At 38.6% G+C, this 23,704-nt stretch overlaps 1 protein-coding gene across 7 annotated transcripts in view; it reads right to left on the bottom strand.

Moving 5' to 3' along the window:
* Nucleotides 1–23,704, bottom strand: part of TP63 (tumor protein p63) — a 157,370-nt gene that overhangs the window by 117,427 nt on the left and 16,239 nt on the right. For all 7 annotated transcript variants that reach the window (XR_008555553.1, XR_008555554.1, XM_008151587.3 and 4 more), the window contains exon 2: nucleotides 21,613–21,867. Coding sequence is in view for 5 of the 7 variants with exons in the window: in XM_008151587.3 (XP_008149809.2) it covers nucleotides 21,613–21,867 (255 nt within the window). In the remaining 2 variants the exon portion in view is untranslated. The remainder of the gene's footprint in view (nucleotides 1–21,612; nucleotides 21,868–23,704) is intronic.

Raw genomic sequence — 23,704 nt, 5'->3', positions numbered from 1 at the left:
CCTCTATCCAGAATGCTTTCTCTTTTCCTCATTGCATGGCCCTGATCATCTTTGGAGAGCCAACTTGAGGTGTCTAACCTTTTGTGAAGCTAAGGTCAATCAGTCTGTTTTCTGTGCTATATCACATTTTGTTCACACAAGGAATCTTCCTTGACAAATATCTGCTAAGATCCATTCTATGTGCCAGCACTAAGATACAGAGATGAAAAGACAAAGCCACTGCCTCTGAGTCCACAGGATAAAGGTGGGACTGTCATTCTGAATATACGAACAAATCATAATGAAGATAGAAGAAACTCCTGAGCAAGTATGTGTGTGTGTGTGTTGGGGTAGGGGGTGACAAAGGAAGATTTCATCTACAATTAAGGCTTCCAGTGACTTTTAAAGGATGAGCAGGAGTCTGTCTGGCAGACAAGGAGGGTGGTAGGTAGGGGGACATTCCAGACAGATTATAGCGCCTGTCACATTGAATCACAGCTAGGTTTATCAGTTTGCCCTAATAGACGTTGAGCTCTTTGAAGAAGGGCTAACTTACCTATTAATATGATTGCTCTACAGTCTCTAGCTCTGATACGGACTAGCATGATTGAGCGAGGGACTGCTAAGTGGCAGACACTGGACTACAGGCTTCACACATTGCACTCTCAACAATTTGCAAGGGTGACTACACCTGAAAGAGGGCGAATTTGAGTCTCAGAGGGGTCTGGTCACTTGTAGTAAACTGTTATGTCTGTTTTCAAAGTGCACCTTCTGGTGCTCAAGAGATGCACTTTAAAACCAAAGGTGTGATTTAGTGAATTATAACAACTGAGGTCTAATGATATGGGGTCTTCAACTTAGCTTCCACAAAGACACCTAGGGACAAGTGTGCACATGCATATGATATGAAACATACAAAGCAGCAGTTGGAGAAATCCTAGGAGAGCCATGATACATGCACACTGTGTTATCCTAGTTTGGGTGGGTAGTATTCCGAAACTTCTGAGAAGATAAAATGTAAAACATTTCAATATAAACATTTTAACAGTGTCTTTTTCATGTAACTACTGAGCTCCCCCACATAGCTGTATTTCTTAACATTACTGACAGGTCCTCTTTATCTTTTTATTGGGGTGTTTCCCTGAGATATTTACTGCTGTACTTCATACGGTACTTCATTAATTTAATTCATACTGTGTTTTATCAATAGTCCTCAAATAAAAATTTCATGTGTCTTGAAATGCCGAGAAAAGTTAAAAATATAAAAATGAAAATAGCTAAAACAAAAATATATACATATATCACTTTCTAGAGAGACCCATGGTTAACATTTTTGTGTCCATAAAATCATTTCTAAACTCTGAATAAACAATAAAAAATGGGGAGGGGGATTTATAATACTTTCAACAATAAAGATAAATTTAAAAAATAAAATAAAATCTGACTGAACACAAGGGAAATTAATTTTCTGAAGGTGAACTAATGCCTCTTCGAAAAAACAGATACAATATAATCAACGCAGATTTATTTCAGTGACAAAATACTCCTGAATGTCCAAGGCAAAGGGCAATGCTGCTCTTGCTGCATCCAATACTTACAGATGCCTCAGAAAGCATAAAGAGATTTGGTTTTTATGAGCAAGAAAACTTTAATTACACTAATGTCCCTTTTTGAAGCTCCAAAGATTCATTTTACTAAAAAGAACCTAGACTTTAAGTTTGGAAGTTCCCTTACTGTTTTTCTTATCATTTGTATCCTTTTCTCTCTTTCTCCGCCTTTGCTCCAGGTGGCTCATGTTACAGACAGAACAAAAAAAGAAGCAAGAAAGAGAAAGAGAAGACAGGGGGTCTCCAGGAGTAGTGAGGAACATCCGTCTTTCTTGTGAATTCTGAATGTTTGTTGTACATTACAGCACATTCCCAATGGTGTGTCAAGATGTAGATTACCACCATAAAATATCAGTACTTTTTAAAGCACATAGATTTAAGAAGGTACATAAGTAATATCTATAAAATCAACAAACAAACAAAAATACCAGTGGCTTCTCATTGTCTCTCCCACAGGATATTTCCATATATATATATATATATGTGTGTATGTATGTGTGTGTGTATGTGTGTGTGTGTATATGTGTGTATGTATGTATATATAACATATATATATAACATATATATTTATATATAATATATAACATATATATGTTATATATTATATATATATATATATAAACATTCCTGTTGCTTAATTAATATTGACAGTATTCAAGCTTATTCTTCCTCACTGACTTCTGTCTCCCCTTCTGTTATTTCCTGTTTGGTCAGGATTTGAGCAAGACCTCTGAGTGCTTGGGAGCAAATATCCAGGTACTTCTCTTGTTATTCTTTGTACAAAATGTGTATCATGGTCATTTAAAACTTTGGAAAGTACAATCTCTTCCTGTATTTCACTGGATTAATACATATATTCATGACTTACTCCTGACATTCTTAATATTTTTATATCCACTTTATGTTGACAAGCATTCTTCATCACTTAGGCTAACATTGGCATTGCCCACACACCATGAGGATATACATATTAACCATCAGGCTGAAAATACACATAGTTATTATATGAAGAAATAACATTTTATGGGGAATCCTCTAAAACTTTATAAATCTTAAAAATTAGACATGTTTTAACAAGCACTAAAAACAAACAAGTCTTGGCCCTCTCTTAGGCGGAATGGGTTGGTTACAAATGTTTTCCTGCAAGCTCCATCTTGCCTATTACAAGAACAATCCTCTCTCAAACACATCATTTCACCTACTGTGCCTGAAGGAAAACAACACACAAAAATCACAGCGTTTTAAAATGTTATTATTAACTCAACAAAAACTCTCACGCTCATTCTACATCCATCCAGAGGAGAAGAACCAAATGTCTGATTACCAAAATGACACTATCTGAGGATGGCTTGGTTGGCTTTCCTTCTGCGCAGACTGATGACGACAGGGGAGTCTAACCTGTGGCTTCATTTTTCTTGCCTTCAACACTGATGCCCAGGCCAGCACTGACTCATGAGGCTAGAGACGTTAGCTCATGGCAGTGACTCAGTCATGAGAATTGTGACAAGGGCCTCTCTCCTCACAGTGCTTCAAGGGGAAATCATTCCCTGGGAGGTATGGCTTATGACAAGTGTTATTGTGTCTGTGATCAAAACTGTATAAAAAGGTGTAATAGCAGCCCCTCTAAAGATAGAATTACTGACTCCATAGAGAAGCATCTGTAGCACAGCCCAGTTGGATGAGCCTTACAAACAGGTCCTTATCTCCCCCAGCCAGCCATCCCCATCAGCCCAAGAGAAAAGTGTGGATTCTATTCCAGAGACCACTGTGCTCCCCCTCAGCGAGAGAGGAAAGACATCAGGGTCAAGTTTGTGCGAGCCAGTAGGCTTCCTGATTTTATTACCAGGGGTGAGAGAGAACATGGTGGGAAGTTTTGAAATAGATTGGATATGAATCATCTCATTCAACCAGAACCTTCAGCTTGGACCCCAGGAGGAAGAGTAGGATATAATTTTACAAGCTAGGGGAGTCCGAGCCTTCCCTGCTGTGTCTGTCCAAAAGCAGCAGTAGCAGTTGGCATGCAGGCAGACTTCTGAATTTATAAACCATTTCCATTCATCTCATTTGATCCTCATAACATCCCCAGAGGGTAGACATCACTATCACCCCCCACTTTTTTTTTTTTTATCCTCACCCAAGGATATGTTTTCTATTGATTATTTTAGAGAAAGTGAAAGGAAGGGTGAGAGACAGAGAGAAACATTGATGTGAGAGAGACAAATTGATTGGTTGCCTCCCACATGCACCCTAACCAGGGCCAGGGATTGAGCTTGCAACTGGGGCACGTGCCCTTGACCAGAATTGAACCTGTGACCCTTCAGTCCATGGATGGACACTCTCACCACTGAGAAAACCAGCTTGGGCACTATCCCCTTTAAAGGTGAGAAAACTGAGGCACCAGGAAGGTAAAGTGATTTAGAAAGGTCCCAACTAGGAGATGGCTGCCCATGCTTTACTAACAGATCTCTAATAAGATAGTTAATCATTTCAGCTCTTTCCCTGTCTGCATTCCTCCTCCCTACCTTCCTATGCAGCCCCTGGAAGCAGGGACTTCAGCAACCGACACTCTACCTCTCCCATCTCTGCCCTTGCACACTGAGTGTACTATATAACTGAGTGAGGGTTCAGTCCTACCATATGTGTCTGCACCACTGTGGCATCTTCCACACAGCCTCTCTGACTCCAGTCCCTCTCCAACTAATCTCAGACAGTCCTGGATTAATTGACTTTATATACAGATCTGAGCATGATTATTCCTGAGCCCAAAAAGTCTTCAGTGTCAGCACACAGTACATGGGATATAGTCCAAATGCCTTAACCTACATAGGCTGGCCTCATCCTACCTACCTTTAGAGTCTTACTTCCTGCAGTTTCCTAGACAAGACCACTGTTCCAGGCAGAATGGTATAGTCGATGTCTCAAGGAGAGCAGGTCAGGCTTGACTCTGTGTTTTCAACTTCATCTGCTCCTATTAGCAGTCTGGAAAGCCTACCCTCTTCCCCACACAACCAACTGTCTGGCACAGAGTAAGTCCATTGGCGTTCCCCTCTTTCTTTGTAGCTACAAAACATTTATCTTCTGGATGCATAGAGTTTCCAATCCAGAGGGAACTTCAGAAATCTTTCTCTCCTCTAAAACTTGAGTTAGGTTCTTTCCTGCCTCTGTGTTCATGTTCTCCAGTAGCTGAAGGCTCCCTAACACTAGAGGCAGTACATTCCATCCCTAGAGAACACTGACCCTTCCTCACTTGAGCTTGAATGGGTCTCCCTCTTTTGTGGTCATTGTGGCCCCTGGGGCTCTCCAAACAAGATTTGAACTTGGGCCCTGACCGGTTTGGCTCAGTGGATAGAGTGTCAGTCTGCGGACTGAAGGGTCCCAGGTTCGATTCCAGTCAAGGGCATGTACCTTGGTTGCGGGCACATCCCCAGTGGGGGGTGCGCAGGAGGCAGCTGATCAATGTTTCTTTCTCATCGATGTTTCTAACTCTCTATCCCTCTTCCTTCCTCTCTGTAAAAAATCAATAAAATATATTAAAAAATATTTGAACTTGGCTAGTTTCAAGGAAGCTTTGCACAACTGATTGACAATATCATCATTTCACAGCATGGGTCCTAGTCTTTTGGGGTCTTTGGCTGTAACCAATAAATACCTGCCATGGTCTCTTCCAGAGCACATTCATTTATCTAAAATTGTGCTTCTTAAGAAGTATACATGGTTGTTTTGTGTCATCTTAATATGTTGACATATGTTTAAGGTACCTGTACATCAGAAGTATACATGGTGTTGTGCCTGGGTATAATTCAAAGCCACAAAATAAGTATTAACCTTTTGCACTCGGATGTCAAGTGTGACTCGACACGGTTAGCATCGGTAGCAGCTCTTTTTATATTCTTTGAATGTATCAATAATTTGAAATATAAAAAAATCCAAATAGATAAGTTTATATGAAAAGAAACTCCAGTTTTTTTATTATACTGCCGTGCTTTGTAAAATCTGGGGTATTAAAAAAATTAAATCCCGAGTAGAATAAAGGAATCGAGAAAAAAGCAAGCAAGTGCAAAGGGTTAATCATCTCCCTGGGACTTCAATTTGAAAGACGTGTGTTTCAGATGAGGGGAAGAGACATTTCTATTTAAATAATATCTATAATAATAAAAGTGTAATATGCTAATTAGACCGGACAGCCGAACGAACTTCTGGGCGAAGCCGGGGCTGCAAGGGCCCAGGCAAGCTGCTGTGGCTGCTAGGGCCAAGCTCCTTGCACGAATTTCATGCATCAGGCCTCTAGTATTTATAATAAAAAGAAAATTTGAGATAAATGCTACAGGAAAAAAATCAGAAATCATATGTCTTCTATTGAACACTACAGATTTTACCCTCAGGATGCCCAAGGTAGACATTAACTTCCCTCTGCTCTTCATTGGGATAAAATATTTAAATAACTATTCTAATATACCATCTCCTCTACATAGTGGAAGGCTAGGTACTAGAAGTTAGAGTTATTCCATAAAGAGGGTATTCTATTACAGTATTGATTGAATCTGTGAGTCGGGGCAGGTTTAGTCGAAATTCTAATCCTTAAGTTATGATTCATCCTAATACAAATTACCATCTATCAGGCACCATGGGAACTTTATTTTCATTATATCCCATCCTACCAATAACACTGAACCAAATATATCCAGAGACATAGAAGCATCGAACAGACTGTCAAATCTTGGAGGGAAGGCAGGGGAGGATGGGTGGATAACAAGAGATCAACCAAAGAACTTGTATGCATATATGCATAACCCATGGACAAACAATAGGGTGGTGAAGAGATGGGGGGTGGAGGCCAATGGGGAATAAAAGAGGACATATGTCGTACTTTCAACAATAAAGATTTTTAAAAAAACACTGTTACTTAAGATGTATTATCCCATTTAGAAGCTGGCCTAGAGACTGTGTCTTGCCTAAGGCCACATAGAGAGAGGTGGAATTCTTCCACAGGTCTATCTGACCACAAAACTTGAATTCTTTCCACTCACCACCCTGCCTCCTTAGGCACTTTTTTTTTGTCCTTTAGTAAAAGAGCCATAGTCCCAACTTTCAGGAAGAGCAAGGACATGCTGGAGAGCTAAGGGCTAAGAGTCACAATGTTTGTAACCTGATTCCTGCAAGATAACTAAAAAAGATGTGCTGCACATATCTCTCATATTTTACAGGATTATGTGCTTTATATCACATCTCATTATAATTTAGCAGTTGAAAGAACATTTTCCTTTTAAATCAGAAATTTATTTTAAAAAGATCATTCCTTATTCTGTATAAATGTTTCAAAATACTAAATTGTCTGTTTCTGAAGTCTAAATTCCAATGTCAGGCAAATGAAGAAAGCAATAAATTAGGAGCTAATCTATGCCCTAAAACCATATGCCTAAGTAACAACTTCAAAATAGACTTCAAACCATTTAGAAAAAGAGAAATTGGTTAGCTTGGAAATGCTTATAAGCAAGTCTTAGGAGGACATAACCTCTCATTGTTGACTTAGTACAGTGAGCAGCACACAGGCAAAATATATCCATTCTAATTCCTCCCCTTCTAATTTACTTTGTCCTGAAGTATCTGTTTTCCACGTGGTGACCACGTTTGACCTGCTTTTGAGACCAGTGATAAAAGACATCCAAATAGCTCTGGTCATTTCTTTGTAGTATATGTGGATACTCACTGTACAAAGGCAGACGATGTCAGAGGCAAATCTAAGCTCTGTGAGTTAGGTTGTATTCTGAGTCAGTGGGAAGGAAAGCTTAGAATCAAAAGTATCTATACTAATAAAAGGGTAATATGCTAATTAGACTGGGAGACCTTCCAGGAGACCTTCCGGACGTCCTTCCAGACAAAGCCATGGTGGCAGGGCCAAGGCAGAGGCAGTTAGGGGTGATCAGGCCAGCAGGGGAGGGCAGTTGGGGGTGAGCAGGCCAGCAGGGGGGCGTGTAGTTGAAGGCAAGCAGACTGGCAGGGGGAGGGCAGTTGGGGGCGAGCAGGCCAGCAGGGGGGGCAGTTGGGGCAATCAGGCCAGAAGGGGTGGGGGGCGGTTGGGGGCGATCAGGCCAGCAGACAGAGTAGTTAGGGGAAATCATGCAGGCAGGCAGGTGAGTGGTTAGGAGCCAGCGGCCCCAGATTGCGAGAGAGATGTCCGACTGCCAGTTTAGGCCCAATCCCACAGGGATCGGACATCCCCTGAGGGGTCCCAGATGGGAGAGGGTGCAGGCAGGCTGAGGGACACCCCCCCCCCCCGTGCACGAATTTCATGCACTGGGCCACTAGTTTATAATAAAAGAATACTTCTTACAGGTAGAAATAACATTTAAAATGTAAAAAGTGCTTCTACATGAAAATACTGCTTTAATTACATTATGGCACTAAGTAAAGAGTAAGCCCCACAGTTACCAAAATAAAATCATCACTACTACCCATGGAAAAAGGACCTTAAATTTTAATATGAATTTAGAAGGCATTTCTTTCTATTTAAAAAAAAATATTTTATTGATTTTTTACAGAGAGGAAAGGAGGGTATAGAGAGTTAGAAACATTGATGAGAGAGAAATATCTATCAGCTGCCTCCTGCGTACCCCCTACTGGGGATGTGCCTGCAACCAAGGTATATGCCCTTGACTGGAATCAAAGCTGGGACCCTTCAGTCCACAGGCTGACGCTCTATCCACTGAGCCAAACCGGTTAGGGCAAGGACCTTAAATTTTAATTGCTTATCTTTATTTCACTAAAATACTGCCAGATAAATATGGAGACCTTCTTTCTTGGAAATTTTAAATCATTTTAGAAAAATATATAGAATGACATATTTATCATATTCATTGACTAAGACCATCTAGTACTGAGTTTATTTTGAAACAAAACAAAACAAAACAAAATAACAACAAAAAAACACAGTTCTCAAAAAGGAACAAGACTTATAAACAAAAGAAAGTAAGTAAATCCCCTTACCCCCTTTTTTTTCTTTTTTGGAAATAGCTCAATTTGCCTAAGAAGACAACTGAAGAAAATGAGTATGTTCTTATACTTTGAAACAAACATATCCAGTAGACTATAGAATCCAGTAATCAAGGAAGTGAAGATTCTAGATTGAATTTGAACATTCTGTTTGAGTTGGTTTGGCTCTTTTCCTCTAAATCAAAGTCCATATTATGAAAATATACTGTCAAAGCTGCAAAAGTATCTTAGAAAACATCCAACTAACATGTTTGAAGTGTGCATGCCATATTTTTATGGAAGGACCCAGTCACTGTTTTCTAACAAACCATTTCACTTCCTCTCTCCCATATTCTTCCTTATCCACTTGGGTGGGGGTTGAGGGGAGAATCTATAAAAACTTATTAACTCTTTGCACTCGCTTGCTTTTTTCTCGATTCCTTTATTCTACTCGGGACTTAATTTTTTAAATACCCCAGATTTTACAAAGCACGGCAATAGAATAAAAAACGAGTTTCTTTTCATACAAACTTATTTGGATTTTTTTATATTTCAATTATTGATACATTCAAAGAGTATAAAAAGAGCTGCTACCGATGCTAACCGTGTCGAGTCACACTTGACATCCAAGTGCAAAAGGTTAAAAAATCTGTTTCCAATTCTTATACCTTTTAACACCTATGTCTACAATATAAGTGCAAAGAAAACCATTATAACTGAAAACCATGGAACACCAGACAAAAAATTGATCCCAAAATATGAACACATTATAACAACTTATACAAATCACTATGTATTTAATTGCTTCTTGAGTAAGAAACTAGACAAAAGAAGTCTAGTCCTTCTGGTTCTGCTACTGAGTAAAACATTTTGCTTTCTCTAGACCTCAAGTCCCCATCACCTGACATTCTAGCTCTTACACTTCAAAAGTGCACAGATGAGCTGATGTTTGTTAAATTATATGATGATTCTCAAACATCATCTTTGAAGATAAATATAATCTACCAGAGGCCCGGTGCACGAAATTCGTGCATGGAGCGGAGAGTGTCCCTCAGCCCAGCTTGCACCCTCTGCAATCTGGGACCCCTCAAGGGATGTCCGACTGCCCGTTTAGGCCCGATGGGATCAGGCCTAAACGGGCAGTCGGACATCCCTCTCACAATCTAGGACTGCTGGCTCCCAACTGCTTGCCTGCCTGCCTTCCTGATTGCCCCTAACTGCTTCTGCCTGCCAGCCTGATCACCCCCTAACCACTCCACTGCCAGCCTGATTGATGCTTAACTGTTCCCCTGCCAGCCTGTTTGCCCCCAACTTCCCTCCTCTGCTGGCCTGGTCACCCCTAACTGCCCTCCCCTGTAGGGTTGATCGCTTCCAACTGCCGTCCCTTGCAGGCCTGGTCCCTGTCAACTGCCCTCCCCTGCTGGCCATCTTGTGGTGGACATCTCGTGTCCACATGGGGGCAGGATCTTTGACCACATGGGGGCAGCCATTTTGTGTGTTGGAGTGATGGTCAATCTGCATATTACTCTTTTATTAGATAGGATAGAGGCCTGGTGCATGGGTGAGGGCCAGCTGGTTTGCCCTGAAGGGTGTCCCGGATCAGGGTGGGGTTCCCTTGGGGCATGGGGCGGCCTGAGCGAGGGGCTTGTGGTGGTTTTCAGGCCAGCCACGCCCCCTGGTGACCCAAGAGGAGGCCCTGATATCTGGAATTTATTTACCTTCTACAATTGAAACTTTGTAGCCTGGAACAGAGCCAAGCCTCCTGCTTGCTCCGTGGCCGGCAGCCATTTCTCTTGGGATTGATGTATCTTCTATAAATGAAACTTTGTTGCCTGGAGCGGAGGCCTGGGCCAGCCAGGGTGTGCGGAAAGCTTTGCTTCCTCCGTTGCCGGGGAAAACCCTTGCCTCCTGCTCTTTCCAGCTCCGTAGCTGCTGCCATTTCTGTTTGGATTTGTTTACCTTCTATAATTGAAACTTTGTAGCCTTGAGTGGAGGCTTGGGCCAGTAAGGGCAGGCAGAAAGCTTGGCTTCCCTGTTGCCAGGGAAACCCAAGCCTCCCTCTTGCTCTCTGTGGCTGTAGCCATCTTGGTTGGGTTTATTTGCATATTTGCTCCTGATTGGTTGATGGGCATGGCTTGTGGGTGTAGTGGGGTTAGGGTCAATTTGCATATTACTCTTTTATTAGGTAGGATTACCAGTGAGTACTATGAAAGAATAGTATAAGCCTATGAATGAATTATCCATAATAACTCCTATAGGTCGATGATTTTATTGTTAAAAGACTGATTAAAATAGTTATTTGCCAAGTGTCTTCCTAAACTCAAAGGGAATAACATTAGGCTAAAGCTTCTTAAAACAATGTGCACTTATTTACACTTGCATAACTTCAACACATTCTGGGCATGAGAATAAGCAAAGGAGATATTTACTTGGGTTAGTTCAAGAAGATATTATCACAACAGGATACATTTTCTATGGATCCATTCTAACTGTGAAAATATGGAAAACATTATTCCAAATTTTTATTATAAAATACTTTCTATTTTACCTGTTTATCAATCTGCTTTATCTAATTATCAAATAAACACCATTTCCGAAGGGGCTTACCCATTTCTTCTATGGTTTTGTACAGAAAGGTTAGAAGAGTGAGTGCAGGTGATAAAATTGAATAGATAGTACTTAAAGGCAAGCACCAACTCTGTATCTAATACAAAACATGTGTCCTTAAATACCTCCCTATCACTAAAGCAAAGGAACAGAACTTTTCCATTAGCAGTCCCAGCCCTTCTCATAACCAGCTGCCTTTGGGACACTTTACTCTCTCAAGACTCCTAATGTATAGAGCACAGTGGCAGGGACACACTAAACATATTATTTTCAAATTCAATAAAATCCAATTTTTCTTTTTTTAATAACTAAAATTCTTAGTAATATCTTCAAAAATTGATTAAATCTTTTGAGGAATAGTCTGTACTAGAGAATTTTTCTTTTAGTATCATTCTGAGGAATGTTAAGTATTCACTTTAATTCCTCTAGAGAAAAATTTGAGAAACATAAAATTATTGAACATCAACTGCTTCAAAATTCTGGCATGTCAAAATGTTAATTAAAATGTTAGTTATAATAGCATATCAATTTTTGACAAGTCAATTTTATAAAAACAATTGTTAACATTTTATGATTAAGTAAACTTAATACACATATGTCAAAGCACACAAGATAGTCAACAAATTTTATAGGACTATGAGAATCATTATGCTGTTTTAAATTATTACAATGACTTATATCAATCAGAACTTTTATAAAATAGAGTTAATCAGATCTATGACTTACTTAATAACAATCACTTGATCAGAAATGTAATACATAACTATAACATTGTTCTTCTGGGAAAATGAAATTTGCTTTTCTAAGAATACAAAGTAATAACAAAAAAGTAAAAGTAATTTATATTGTTTAACATCTGGGCTCCATATTCATAAATATGAAAATCTCAAAACATAGGGTAGACGGAAAAAGTAACTAAAGGGGGAGAGAAGAAAGGAATTTCTAGCCCAAATTATAATGATTGTAAATTAACCTCTTTGTTACTCAACTAGAGTGACATATTTGAATTTATATAAATATGCATATTTTTGCATTTCTTCTAATGATCCAGTCAAAATGATCATAATTTCAACTGTGTTATTGATTTGCTAAAATGTTACCAATAAAACACTGAGATTCTAAGAAAAAAAAGTAGCTGATTAACAATTACAGGACTCAATTAAACATGTTTTAACAAAAATTTATTTTATATTAAAATATATATATATTTATATATATTTTAATATATATATACACACACATATACACATACATACACACACACACACACATACTGTATATAATATATTTTCATCTCATTTATTTCTTGGGATTTATATATCTTTTTTTTTTTTTCATTTTATGTCTTCTTGTAAGTGAAAAGGTTCATATAACTGCCTGAATTGTAAGCCTGGATATGATGCAGTATTCATGTATTCATGCAAGTAAATCTAAAAATAAAAATCCAGGATAAGATAATAACATATTATGTTTTTAGAGTTTCATCTCCCAGTTTCCCAAAGAACTTCATAAACTTGAAGCCTCGCAGCAATCCTGCCAGGTAAATACAGTAAGTCCTCCCTTAACATTGTTAATAGGTTCTTGGAACAGCGGCAAAACGACTTATAACGAAACCAGTTTTACCATAGGCTAATTGATATAAACAAGAGTTACGTTCCTACAGCATCTCATCATCATTAAAACAAAATGACTTTGAAGAAAATAGCATTATTCAAGGCCCTGCTGTATTACAGTACCGTTTAACAAATGGACAGAGCCCAAGGACTTGCCCCAGATCACACAGCCTGGAAGCTGTTCTGTGAGTCCTGTGTTCTGCTTCCTGAGCCATACTCCTCCCAGACTGTCAGATGACTTCTCAAATTCAAATTAGGATTCTTGTTAAGTAATCATCAGTCTTCCTATTTATACAACTTGAAAACCACTCAAAAAAAGTCTTTTGAAATGGTGTCCTCATCTTATTCTTTATAATTTTCATGAGATTTAGTGATACAGGTTAAACAGCATAAAAACTAAAGTAAAAATGAAAATGAAATGAGTAACCCACAAAGGAATACCTGTTTGATGAACTTGAAAATTCAGTATTAATGCCATGTAAACACAATTAGAAATTCTGTTCCAATTCTTCAGACCTTTCTAATATAATATCATGGTGGCAAATTATAGGTGTTTTTTTTTTTCCACTGAGAAATCATGAGTCTTCATTATTAGATTCAAACTAAAATAAGAAGACTCATTCTATTTGTAAAGTGAGAATCCCTCTATAATTTACCTCACAATAAATTAGATCCAGTGTCTCTGGCTACTATCAATTTTCTTTTAAATTTCAGCTGAGAGGAGCCAGATGATGCAGCCATAATCGTTATTAAAAGCCACAGGAGAGACAGCTACTAAGATCATTACCTTTAGGCCTCTGTCAGCCTAATTACCGGACCCCTAGTTCTAAAAATCATTCCACATAAAACATCTGCAAGGCTTTAAAAAGAGTCTAAGATTTCCCTTTCTATTTTACAATAAACTCTCCTTTAATTTCAAAGAATTGGAAGTTGTTGGGCAGAAAGCTATGTTATCTCAAGTCTTCTGGTCCCAGTGACCTGAGTAGCTATACAAGTTGCTGTTGATAGAAAACTATGAGGATTTATTTTATATGAAGTTGCTTTTGCTCATGACATGATAACTGATTGGTAGATACCTTTCATGAGAAAAATACATCTGCCCCTTTCACCAGAAGGTGGGAACTTCTGCAAGACTTGGTCACACTACAGACATGGCTAACATTGGGGGAGGCAAACAGAAGAAGGTGCAAAGCTCAGAGATGGGAAAGCACCCAGAGCAACAATCCCATAGTAAATGGCACACATCATTCAGGGCTGACTTTAAGGGATCTCTTGTCAAGCTTAATGATATACTGCGCTTTCTTGAGTCATTAAAAAATTCTTATGATATTATTCTCTGTTTATAGCTCAATTTTCAGGTGGTTTTTGTTCCTGCACACTTTCAATGTACCAATTAAAAATAAGCCGTCAGTTAGTGGGCTAAGAAAATTGATTTGAAGCCCTTTAAATCTCACTGCCCTTTTCCAATTATAGCTTTGGTCAATTTTAGAGTTTAAGTTAGAGACATACATTTTCTAGTGATAAAAACAAACATATAAGATCCTTTATGAAAAGGATACAACACTGCATACCATTATCTTTTATATAAAATAAAATTTTATTTATTTATTTATTTTTTTTAATCCTCACCCAAGGATATGTTTAGAGCAGAAGGTGGTGGTGGGGGAAGGGTTTGGAGAGAGAGACAGATATCAATGTAATAGAAAAATGTGAAGGTAGAAAGATCATTTACTACATGAAAACAAATTGATAAAAATCTACTTTGTCAATGTATTGGTTAGGATTTTGTAGGAAGAGATTAATCTACAAAACTTTTTTTTTCTGAATGGAATCCTATATAATAAAGAGCTAATATGCTAATTACATCGAACAGCCAAAGGACCTTCTGGACGTCCTTCCGGAGGACCTTCTGGATGAAGCCAGGGCTGCGAGGTACAAGCCCCTTGCATGAATTTTGTGCATTGGGCATCTAGTATATTTATAGTAACCTATCTCTTAGATGTTTACTCTCGTTTCCAGTTACTTATTTAAACTTTAGGTAATCATCCTTTGTCACCATTAATATATTGTAAGAATGGCATTCAGCCTGCCTATTGTTTTGTTTGGTCCATTGTGTTTTACAAGTTAAAAAAATATATTACTATAATTTAGAGATATTATGTGCAAATCCAGGTTTCTAACTGGTCTTAAAAATTAATCTTTCCCATTTTAATCCACCATTCTGGGAAAATGGAACTACAGAGAAAAAACAAGATACTGAGTGGCTGGTAATATCTACAAAACCAAATTGACCACTACTAATGATAATAGTGACAGATAAGGAGGAGGAGGAGGAGGCCAAGGTGAAGGAGCAGACAGAAAAAGAAGAGGAGGAAGGGGAGAGAAGGAAAGATGGAGGAAGAGGAGGAAGTGCAAGAGAAAGGACAAGAAAAAAGAAAAGGGTTTTTGCTGTTTTGCTTTTTGTATTAAAAAAAAGGAAAGCCAGTTTTATTTAAATTTGCTAATTTTCTTTTTAATCGGTAGTATATTCTCCTAGTATTATATGAAGTAAACCAATATTATTTTTTAGAAACTCTATAGAGAACTCAACACATCACTCAGTATAGTGTGAGAGGGCCATAAACAATAGATGAGGTGAAACTGAATTATTACAAATGTATTGATCTAGGATCAATTTAAATAAATTAGGGCAAGTATGCTGATTAAGTTAGCCTGCACTGGCCTGAGAACAACATCTCTGAAGCATGTCTTAAAATGGAAATTCATTTGTGAGTCCAAAGCCTAGAGTTAAGTAACATAAACCATCATTAGGAGTCTCTAAGTACTTTATTTACAACATTCTTTCTTAATATTCTGAACTAAGAAATAGTTTAGATAACAGCTGAATATGCTCAAAATTATTATTTTCTTCATCATGAGAGGGGCACAAAAAGGCATTTTTATATGTAGGTTGGGAGATTTACAGGACAGCTCTGGCAAAGAGTGAAAATAACCTTGTTAGGATTAATAAATGTATCACTGGCAGGAGCCAAGTCAACTGACTTCTCTCCTGTCCTTCACCAATGACATATAACAGCCACTCAATTGTAAGATCAGCTCAAGCTCCAAGTAAAGTCTTCAACTTTGAGAAGTATTTCCTTTATGAAAGGGAGCTGATAAATCACATTCACCATCAAAAAGTCTGTGTACATAATGTTCTTTGATGAGCAATCCTTAAGAGTCCCAAGATTCCAGAAAGCCACGCAATGGGCTGGCTTGCAATGGGTTTCTACAGAGCTGGCAGCCTTATTCTGGAAGTCTTGCATTACAGGTAATCTGATGACTGGGAGGGTGGGCCACAGGCACACATCTCAGCCTGCTGTGGAGTAAAGAGAAGCAAGTATGCAGGACCAACCAACATGCTGGGATCAATGAAACTCTCCAGGGAACTGGCTGTTCCCCTTTCAAATGTCACCTCCCTAAACTCTCCATGTGTTCAAGCCAGATTTTTCAAGGCTTTGAACACCACATGAAGCTAACATGATTAGCAAAGGCAAAGGAAGAATGCTCTCTATAAGTCTTGGGTGGAGGCCAAAGAGACCAAATTCATGGACAGTTAACAATCAAGATCAGAACTGAGGAACACTCCTTGGAACTAGAATTGTTTCCCTTAACCATGAGGGGAAAATAAAGTTTCTTAATATTTATTAAGGGCCTAGCGTATGTTGGAATTTGTGCTTGGCACTGAGTGCCGGCTCTCTAAGATCTTGATGTCTATGAAGGAAGAAAGACACAACAGCAAAAAGTGATTATACATCCCAAGGCCAAGTCATTGTCTTAAAGTGAGTGTAACAGACACTAACCTGAGGATTTTCAGTATTTGCACACAGATAATACTGTGTGTCACAGGTTGTGAAAAAACAGCTCTCAAACTGACAAAGGTGCATGGCGAGTCCAATAAGCAAGACAGATTGACCTATATTCACAAACGGCCTCTCCACTAGAGCAAAGGAAAACACTCCGCCCCAGAAGTGGTGTCCTTACTGATACTCTCAGTTCTCAAGCAGGTGCCATGGAAAGCTTCTCTTTTTCTCACTAGCGATGCCAAAAGCATTGCAGATAAGCACTTGAGATTCTTTTAAATGGACATAGAGCATTTTGCTATATGGATATGCCACAATTTATTGAACCAGTTCTCCTCTGGTGAGTGTTTAGGCTGCCTACAGTACTTTGCTACCACAAATGAATATGCTGACTCTTCAACAAGTGTGGTTCACTGTTATCTTTTATTTAACTTGGGAAATAATAATAATAAAAAAAAGGTATCCCCACAAATTAAGGGGAAGGTAAAAAATGAGAGATAAGCTCTAGCTGGTTTGGATCAGTGGCTAGAGCATAGGCCTGCGGACTGAAGGGTCTCAGGTTTGATTCTGGTCAAGGGTACATGCCCTGGTTGCAGGCTCGATCCCCAGTAGGGGACATGCAGGAGGCAGCTGATCAATGATTCTCTCTCATCATTGATGTTTCTATCTATCTCTTTCCCTCTCCCTTCCTCTCTGAAATAAATAAATAAATAAAATTAATAAAAATAATATACAAATAATAAAAAATAAAATAAAAATGAGAAATAAATGCCGAAGTCTACAGATCCTTAAATCTGTAAAGGGCCCATCATTGAGCTGCTTGGGCAGGCTTAGGACAGGAGCACAGCCAGCCTGAAGTCTGTCCATGGAAGAGCCTGTTCTCATCCTGTCATCTATTCATATATTTGAATAGTGGATATTCTCACAGTCCTTGGAGACTACCTTATGCATGTTAATAACCCAAAAGCACTAAGAAAAAAGGTAGACAAAATGTTTCTTTGCATTATTTCAGATTATTACTTATACAAATGAACCCTGAACAAAACTATAACAAACTCATGAAACAAAGAGATTCAAACTCAGACTCTCTAAACACCTGTGTGCCCATGACTATACAGGTACTGGTAGGTGTCCTTATACATGTCATGTAATCCTCGTGATAAGAAAAGTATTAACATCTCCATTTGTAGGTGAGGAAAGGGAGGTTTAGATAGATTGAGTTCTTTGGGCATGTCCCAATATGCTGTTAGTAAATTTCAGGGTTAAAATTTGCACTCAAGTTCCTTGCCATTTCCAAATTATCATTCTGTTAACTGTCCTGTGACTGATGACTCCTGGCTACAATGCTGGACTGGCACTCCATTAAATTAAATGGTAGGTTTTGCTAACTAGTGGCAATTACACTATACCGGTAGACATAGTAAGAAAGTCTGAAACTAAATCCTAAACTCAGTGTTGGTGTGTGTGTGTGTGTGTGTGTGTGTGTGTGTGTGAAATAGAGAAAATGAAATGTTGTTATGCTTTATTTCATTGGAAGAAGTTTAAAATAAATACCATATTTGTCTGGAACTGGAAACACAACCACATTTGTTACTTAAAACACAGAGAGAGCAAATAAAATATGCATATATGCTTTAAATATATTAATTATATTGTGGCAGTAATCCTAAGTAAACCAGAAAGTAAATGAGAAAACTCAACACAGAAGGATGACAAGTGATAAAATGATACTAAAATGATTGTTATTAAAGTATCAGCAGAATACTGTGCAATAAGTGTGGCCTCTTCCTAATGACAGTGGCTTCCGCTGCTTCCAGTTTGTGGGAAGTTTTAAAATCTAGTATTTTGAAAAATTGTTTTAAAGTGCACAGATGCCTAAAAAATAGGTGTTGTGTAACATGGCATTAAAATGTCCTCCAACATCTGCTCCACACTCCACAGGGCCCACTGGTCCCTGTACATCCCTGCCTTCTATTAATCAAGAGGGAAGACAGTCTAGATAGGACAGTGGAGAGACTGGACCTGGGAGTGAGAGGGCCTGGGTTCCTCTCCCTCCTTGGCCGAGTATTAGCCATGAACCGTTACTTCTAGATGTTTCCTCATTAATAAGACTGGGGGTAATAGCCTTAGTTATGAGGCTCAAATAAGATAAACATATAGGAAAACACTTTAAAAAATGTGAGATCTATGTATAAATGTGAGGATATATAATTTAACTCAAAGGGTTAAATGCTGCTATATATGAGACACTGGTGTGCAAGGTTGAGAATTTATATCTTTTAAGTGATTTCAGCAGCTACTCAGATAAAGGTGAAAGAGCCCTAGATTCAGAAGAAATGTAATTGGGCCAAAAGTAAATTTGATTGTGAACAAGAAATAACTAATAAAAATATAAACACCAGGTGATATACTCATAGGAAAGAAAAGACCTCTAATTCAATCACGTTATTCTGTAAAATCTATAGGGTAGATCGTAGGCAACTGAACCCAGGGAAGACAAAACAGCTCAACCAAGGTCACTCATTAATGGCAGGCCAAATATCTCATTAGGACCCAAGTTTTTCTAAAAACTATTTTTTTTGCTCATTACTATCTCACCTTAAGGAAAGAGAATAGGTTTCACCATAATCTTTATTTTTTAACCAAAAAGGAATTTATGGGCCATGTAACCAAGAAGTAGGTTCCCAGCTGTTTTAGGTTCATGTCTTTTTTTTTTATTGTGAGAAAATACATAAACATTAAATTTATCATTTTAACAATTTTTAGATGAATATTTTACTGCATAAAGTGCATTCACAATACTCCTCCTTATTGGGGCACAGACTGAATTCTAGAAAGATGAAGTGACTTGGCTAAAGATGATCCAAAAAAGAATCCTGGCTTCCTGGCCCCTGCCCAGTACTCTGCTCTAATTACCACAGTTCCTACCCTCTTTCTCAGGGTACTGATCTCACTCTTGCCACATGTCAGGAAATTCTACTAGTGTGCTCTGCAAAATGTTTTATTTTCTTTCTAACTGATCATTTCAGTAGAAATATTCAACCTTTCTTTGTGAGACAATTTACTTCTATGAAAGACAGGCTATGATTAAAGATAGTTGAGGCTTGTGCTAAATTTGAAAAAATAAATATTCAGATTTCTGTATGAGGAGGTACTAAGGAAGGGAAGAGTGAGGAAGATTGATATAATGTTGTACCTGTATCAAGCAAGCTCCATCCCCAAAGTTCTTGAACCATTTTAGAAGTGATTAATCACTTAGGGTCCCGATATGTCCACTATCCCTTCAGATGTGCCCAAGCTTAATATAGTGGAACTCTGCCTGAGTATGCCAAACAAGATACAGTTAGCCTTGAACAACAGTGATTATAACTGTCCAATTGGTGACACTTCTTCTAAAACACACCAGTACTCTATTTATAAAACGGTTATTCAATTGGTTCTTTAGCAAAAGATCACTTCCATTGACCAACCAATGCTAATTTAATGTCTAGGGACTCTACGTTTACTCACCTTTAGTGTCCAACACTGGGATTAAAGAGATTAAAGATTATGACACAATTGATGAATAACACATGGAGGGGAGATCAAGTGTTAAGCTAGTAGACATTATGGTTGAAATATAAACCGTGACAGAACCGCTTCTCAAACCATGAAAGAAAAGCCCTACAACAACTTTAAATGGTTTGGGGACATCCTGATGTGAAATGATGAGGAAAGAAAGTACACAATCTAGTGGGGGAGGGCAGAATCAGAAATAGGTCCGGCTACACAAAAGCCTCTGTAACTTAGGGATGTCATCTAACCTCCACATTCTTCAGCTTTCCTCACTAGTAAAATGGGAGTTATCCAACATGTCCCACCTGGCTCACAAAGAAGTGAGGTCATAATGAGAACACGTGTGAAATTATGTTGGAACACAGTGTTACCAGTGCAGATTATTACATAAACTCTGTTCACTGGATTAACACCTGCAGTGAGCTGGATACCATAACACAGAAAGAGACTGCTTTCCAAAGAAACCTATTTTCCAATGAGGAGGGAAAAACTGTTAAGATAATTCTAACGCTACTTCTCAACAAGATGATGATATTTGGAAGCATTTCTTAATCCACGCAAACATCAAATTGTTTAACAAACATGCACACCACTTTGGGTTTGGGCAGTCTTTGATCAATCAGTTAAAACCAGTCTTGTTAGTCCCCTCCCTTTTATTTGAGCTCTATTCGTATTATAGTCCATTACAAAATAAACTTTGAACATTCTTGTACCTTTTTAATTTTTAAAAATATTTCCATATTTTTTTAGAAAAGCTATATATAAAAAAGTGTGTGTTTTTTTTTCAACATTTTAAATCAGAATAGTTTTGGACTAGTTCAGGGCTCTGATAGTTTTAGAGGTTTCCTTTTGGGAAAAATGCTTCTTGTAATAAATATACATGTATGAATAAATTATAATCCATGTTATAGAACCTACATGTATAAACAAGTTTAGTCCTACCTTAGTAAATGAAATTTTAATTTCTTATTATAGATGTTGTGTTTGTGATTTTATTCATTAAAAAAAAATCACACCTTAATGTTTACTTTTTTGAAATAATGAACCTGGTAATCATCCTCCATTCAGGGGACTGCAGACACATATCCTATGATTATGATCATTCTTGTTGGCATAATGCTTTACACTTTTAAAAAAACTTACACACAAAAGACCTCCCAATAGCATGAGCCAGGCAAGAACACATAGGCTGAAATTGCTAGGAGCCAGCCTTTGGTTCCCAGATTGGGGTTTTTTCCACTCAATGGCAAATTTCTGTGTCTGGTTCAGTATTAAATATTCAAGAACAAAATGTCCGTAGAGGACAGGGAGAAATTTTCCATCATGCAAATATGGATCACTCAGCTTTGGATGGGGCGGAATCCCTGGGGGTATTGAAGATGACGCTGGTACTTGGGGGTCAGGTTTAATGGCCCATCTATTGGCTCTGGGTGTTCTTACCGTCCAGGTGGCTGACTTGGCAGTGCTGGACTGTTGGAAGGACACGTCGAAGCTGTGCGGTCCCGGGTAGTCGGTGTTGGAGGGGATGGCAGGTGATGGTGAGAGGGCGTCGAAGGTGGAGCTGGGCTGCGCATAGGGCGAGGGTGCCGTGACACTATTCTGAGCGTGATCTGTGTTGTAGGGGCTGGTGGATGAGGAGCCGTTCTGAATCTGCTGGTCCATGCTGTTCAGGAGCCCCAGGTTCGTGTACTGTGGCTGCAGGACACCCAGAAACCCCAATGTTAGCCATTTAAGTTGCAGATCATTGCTTCAAAAAAGGCATCATTTGGTGCATGCATTCTACAGAGTTCAACCTCAGGTCCTTAACATTCGAGGTAAAATGTCCGATTGGTGTCAAACAATCAGAAATAAGAAACATCTCAGGTATGCGTATGTGTGTTGTACTGATCTGCACAGATCACACGGCTCTTAACATGCAGCCTTTGGAGACTGTGGTCTTCTCAAGAGCATTTGAAAGTAGAATATAAGGTGATGGAAGATGATTTGACTTTAGGGAGTGGGCACACAGTGCAATAGAACACAGAAATCCATACTTGAAATCTATATGATCCTATTAACCAATGTCACACCGATATATTTAAACTAAAAAAGTGGAATATGTGCTTATTCACAAATGGGGCCAAAAGTACCCAGTACTGAATAGCTGCTTAGGAATTCTTTAAAACAAATGAATATGGCCTGTTCTCCCTTTCCTTTCTTTCCTTCTGTATGCTGTTCAGAATGAGAGAGACCACTGAGGAGACATGTTCTCTAGGGGATTGAAGCATCAAATTATTGTATATGGGGCATATACATTATATTGTTTTATAATTCTAAATTTGACCCAGGGTATCCATTGCTCCCCAAGGGCTAGTTTCATAAAGCCTGGAGGGGCGTGGGTAGTAGGGTTAAAGAGAGCCACCTAGATATTTTAAAAGGTAACATGCCTGTATATCATCCAAACACAACCTAATTTTTTATCTGCTCTTTCATTTCCTAGCAGTTTATTCTCTATAGAGTAGAACATGTGTAAGAGAAATACCATATAGTGATGATTAAAATTCTATGTTGGATGTAATTTAGAAGTCTGTTTGCTCATGCAGTTCTTCTGCCAGAGGTGTTGATGTGAACAGAGCTGAGCACAGAGGAGGGACTCAATAAGATACTAATGGAAAGAATGAATTAATTTCTTCTAACTTAATCTGCAAGACAACTTTACTGTATGACTATGAGAGAAGGGGAGTGATTTGATCAAGCATTGGCTAATAGCAAAGAATGGGGATTCTGAAACCAAATCTTCTGACTCCATGTCTAGGGCCTTGCCCATAACATCACAACTGTCAGCAATTCACGTCACTCCTAAACCTGAGGCAAAGTGGACACATTTCCAGAAGGGCCTAGTGTACCATTTTCCCTTTGTGAGACCTTCTGTCACACAGAAATCTCACTGTTTCCACCACTTAACTAAGGGAAGCCAAATTGAAGGCAAGAAGAAGAAGGCAGTTCTGTGGTACTGTAGTTCCTATTTTATAAAGGAAAAGAGTTGCCTGGCTCTTCAGTTGATATACAGGGTGGGGCAAAAGGAGGTTTACAGTTATTCATAGTGAAAATCCAGCAATAAATAAAAATGCGAGAATAAACTCTGTTTCTTGCACTCACCACTTTTGCCCTACCCTGTATAACTCTGAGAGTTCCAGATTAAGTCAGACAAACTCACAAAGAAATAGATGCTTCAAAAAAATGAATTAAATTACCGTTTAATAAAAGTATTTTACTAAGCCTTATGCATTTCACTTCACGTGGGAGGACAAACGGACTCTGCCATTCCATTCAGTCCAGAGAGCATCTGTCTAAATGTTAACGGTCGCCTGCTCATTCCATTACATTTATACATTCGCATTCCACTGCCGAATGCCACGTCCCCATTTGCTCTTCAAATGACTATTAATCTCTTTACACTTATCCCCATGCTGACAAGAGCAGCTGTTTGTCTCGCCTTCTCTCCCCTCTAACTTCTACATTGATTCCTTTCCTCTCCTCCACCTTCAGCTTC

The sequence above is a fragment of the Eptesicus fuscus genome, chromosome 3, assembly GCF_027574615.1.
Source record: "Eptesicus fuscus isolate TK198812 chromosome 3, DD_ASM_mEF_20220401, whole genome shotgun sequence".
Classification (NCBI taxonomy): Eukaryota; Metazoa; Chordata; class Mammalia; order Chiroptera; family Vespertilionidae; genus Eptesicus; species Eptesicus fuscus.
The sequence above is the reverse complement of the archived record's forward strand: the minus strand, read 5'-3'. Positions and strand labels throughout refer to the sequence as shown.